General features: G+C 32.3%; 1 protein-coding gene across 1 annotated transcript in view; it reads right to left on the reverse strand.

The window, feature by feature from the left end:
• LOC110019446 (outer envelope protein 61) overlaps positions 1-3,677 on the reverse strand; it is a 33,355-nt gene extending 29,678 nt beyond the window's left edge. The window contains exon 1 of the mRNA XM_020717105.1: positions 3,482-3,677. Within this exon, the coding sequence (XP_020572764.1) occupies positions 3,482-3,577 (96 nt within the window). The 5' untranslated portion in view covers positions 3,578-3,677. The remainder of the gene's footprint in view (positions 1-3,481) is intronic.
• Between the last annotated feature and the right edge of the window lie 409 nt (positions 3,678-4,086).

Raw genomic sequence — 4,086 nt, forward strand, 5'->3', positions numbered from 1 at the left:
TCAATAATCAAATCATTTAATTTATCCATTTCAATATTCTAGTTTTAGTTAATATGGTGATGCAACGAACTTCGATACTATTTTAAAGAAAGATGATTAAGGGCTTAGGTTTTCTAATCCAATTTGATGATGCAACACATCTGGATGACACAAAAAATGAAGGTTCATATATCCAAAACACTAAAGACATAATAATTCACTTTCTTTGGCTGAAAACAAGAAAATAACAAATTGTATAACAATGATAATAAAATGATAGAATAAATTTAAAGTAGTAAAAAAAAAAAAAAGAAATGTGAACCAAATAAAATCAACCAACAATTGAAATGTTTCCACCACATTTGAAATCTTAGTTGTACCATATTTGAATTAAATAAAAAACTATGGCAAGTCAATAACAATATGTTTAGAAGAAATTGGACCAAAAAAAAAAACTCAACAGAGCAAAGAAAGCAACTCCTCGCATATGATACAAGGAGACATTTTCCCTGAAATTATGCTACATATGACCACGCTTGAAGAAATCACACATCAAACATGCACACAAGAATGAAATTGGAATTTTTTTTATCACTAGTTATCTATTACATGGCCCTAACCATCTATTTATAAATTTTCATATAAAATAATACAACATCAATAGCAAGCCTTTATCCCACTAAGTGGAATCGGCTACATGCATCCTTTTTCTCCAATGTGTCCTATTGAGTGTCATACTTTCATTTAATTCTAAAAAATTATGATCATTTTTTATACGATATGGTCAAATCTTTTTAGTTCTAAATTTACATTCCTTAACACTAATCAAATCTAAAACATCTACGATCCTAATTGGGTCATTCGAAGGTCGACATTAATGTGACCAAACCATCTAAGGTGACTCTCGAATCTTGTGTGCCACTGGAGTTACTCTAACCCTTTCACGGTTATATTTGTTTTGCATTTTATCTCTATAATCCACTCATCCACCTAAGTATTCTCATCTCAACAACACTTACCTAAATTTTATGCTTGTCCTCTTACAGGCTAACATTCTACACCATAAAGCATTACATGTCTCACCGCCATCTAATAAAATTTTTCCTTGAAATCTAAGCTGAACATTTCAATGACACAATAAACATTTCTATGACACAATAGGCCCAGTGCATTCCTCCACTTCAACCAACCAACTTGAATTCTACTAATAAAGTCCACATCTATATCACCACCACTTTGAACAATAGAACCAATATATGTAAAATGTTCACTCCTTTGAATGATTTGATAACCCATAGTTACAATCACCCACTAGATCTAATGTTGCTAAACTTACAGTTAACGTGTTCGGTTTTAGAACTACTCAACGAAAGCCTTTAAACTCTAAAGTTGACTTCCATAATTCAAGTTTTTCATGAAAACTCTTTCCAGTCTTATCCACAAGAAGGATATCACTAGCGAAAATCAAACATCAAGGTACATCCTCCTATAAATGTGCAATAATAGTATCCATAACTAAAGCAAAAAGATATAGGCTTAAAGTTGATCCCTAATATAATCCAACTGAAATGGGAAAAAAATTGGTCAATTCTCCTTGTGTTAGAACACAAATAATAGCTCTAGTGTGTGTGTGTGTGTGTGTGTGTGTGTGTGTGTGTGTGGGTGTGGGGGTGTATACATGTGACTTGAATATAAGCAATAATAACACCTTTCGTTTGTTGAACTCTTCAAAATACTTCTCTTGGAGCCTTATCATAAGCTTTTTTTTAAGTGAAATTTTGACAATCTATGTTCAATTACTCTCCCATAACTTTAATGTATGACGTGTTAACTTAATTCCAGTATAATTTGCACACTCTCTTGCATCATCTTTATTCATAAAAATAAGAAATAATCTACTCTTTTTCCGATCATTAGACATCTTCTTTGTCTTTAAAATAACACTAAGAAGTTTAGTAAGCCAAGAAATTACCGGATCTCCTAAACATTTCCACACTTCTATTGAAATACAATCAAGTCCTACTGCTTTTCCACACTTCAATTTCTTTAAAAAATCCTCAACTTCCATTTTACTAATAGAAAAGTAGAATTTCATATAAAATAATAAAAAAAAAATCATAGGAGGGAGCATAATCTCAAGAAGATAAGGCCAATAGAGAGGGGAACCAACAAGGAAGTCACATGGAGACTTCGAAAAAAGTCACAAAGAAAATCATGTTTATAGTTGATGGGATTGCTTGCAAAGTCGTAGGACCTACACACAAATAGGAACCAAACACAACACAAGTGCAGATTACAGTATTGTACATTAGACAAAAACAAAAAATGCAAACAAATTAGAGGCAATACAAAAATAATATGTGAAATAGGAGAAACCACAATAAATGTCGCCCACAAAACTTGGTTGTTGCAGCACTACATGACTTCCTAATCCTTAAACTAAATTTTAATTAGTAGAATTATAGGTTCATTTCCAAACCTTTGTTGTTGAGAAAATACCATAGAGTCTATTCTCCACTATGTCATTTTCAATAGATTATATTCTCACTATTCCTCTAAGATAATTAATTTTCAATCTATCTCTCTATCAATGGCTTCTTCATTGCCCACAAAAGCTAGCTTAACTGCATTTTTATATATCTTACTTTTAAGTTTTCATGATCTTCTTTTGTTGCATAGCATTACTAAGCCACTTTTCTTTTCAACAACCTAACATTTAGTTTATTATAATTAAAAAAAAGGACATTATTCTACCTTCTTACGTCTGGTGAAATTGCATAACTGATAGAACCAGAATGCAACAACTTATGTTGTTCTAATAATCAATAAACCCTTAACACTGCGCTGTCAGGACATCATCTTAACCTAATCCTGAGCAATAAATATAAATAAAAATTCCATCCTTCAGTTTTTTTCGAGCGCCAAAGAAAATATTCAGGGCCTCAAAAAGATCACTGAGAAGAAAACGATAAATGGAATTTATTTCACCAGAGATTCATACCTCTAACCTCTGCTTTGTAGATCAAAGGTAACAATAATCAACTTGAATCATGGTTGATTATTGACGAGTTTGAAACTTCAACTGCCCATTGCCAAGTTTTTTTAAGCAAGTTTCAACCAAGGTCATGCATGAGAAAACCTACGTGTTCTCATTTTCTTTACACAAATTACCTAAAAATGCATTTGCAAAATCCTAAATAAATGAATAACGATATAAAAGAATAAATAAACTACCTAAATAATGTTTTATCAATTGATATAAAAAAATCCCCAACCCAATTTTTATCTGAATTCCAGAAAAATCATTCAGAAAACAACAGCTACTAATCCATTTCACTACCACGATGGACACAGACAGAATCCTGCAATAGTCGAAATTGAAGATGCCCTGCGACACATCGCAGCAAGTCCAGTTCATCTTGCACGAGGAAAACCTATCCGATGACATAAAACCAACCATAACTCTGATAGAAATAATCGAGAAGAGAAGAAGGAAGACGACCTGCTGCTGGATCCTTGCCAGTTCCGCGGGTGCCATTTTGCTCATCTGTTCCTGAGCAAGCCTCATGATCTCGGGATCCATCATCGCGTTATACATCGCCCCCCCTCCAGTCTCCAACAGGCAACCGCTCACGCTCGATCCAAAACTAGTTGCTCCGAGAGGCAAAGGTACCTCAACGCAGAGGAGAAAGAATGGAAAGAGGGGAGACTTACAAATCAAACACCCCTTTTATTCTATTTTTTAAAATTCTCACTCAAATATTCATATTTTTCATTTTTATTAAATCCATAATATTTTGATTATAGATCATGTAAATGCTAGTTCAAAAAATCAAATAGGTGCTTGATTTATAAATAATAATATTTTTTATGGTATGCATGTAATTATCTCAAAATAAGATTGGGTTTCTCTTTTAAAATGAAAATAAAGAGCTTTCCTTTATGTGACTCTATGGCTTTAGGAGAGTCATTTTTTATTCTTTTTTTTTTGCCTGACCCAAGGTCCAAGGGTCGAAAGTCTATTAAATTTAAGAGAATAAATATAATAATTTAATTATACTAAGTAGGAACAAATAATAAATGATATATATATATATATATATATCA

This window comes from Phalaenopsis equestris, unplaced genomic scaffold (assembly GCF_001263595.1).
Source record: "Phalaenopsis equestris unplaced genomic scaffold, ASM126359v1 Scaffold000055, whole genome shotgun sequence".
NCBI classification, from domain to species: domain Eukaryota; kingdom Viridiplantae; phylum Streptophyta; class Magnoliopsida; order Asparagales; family Orchidaceae; genus Phalaenopsis; species Phalaenopsis equestris.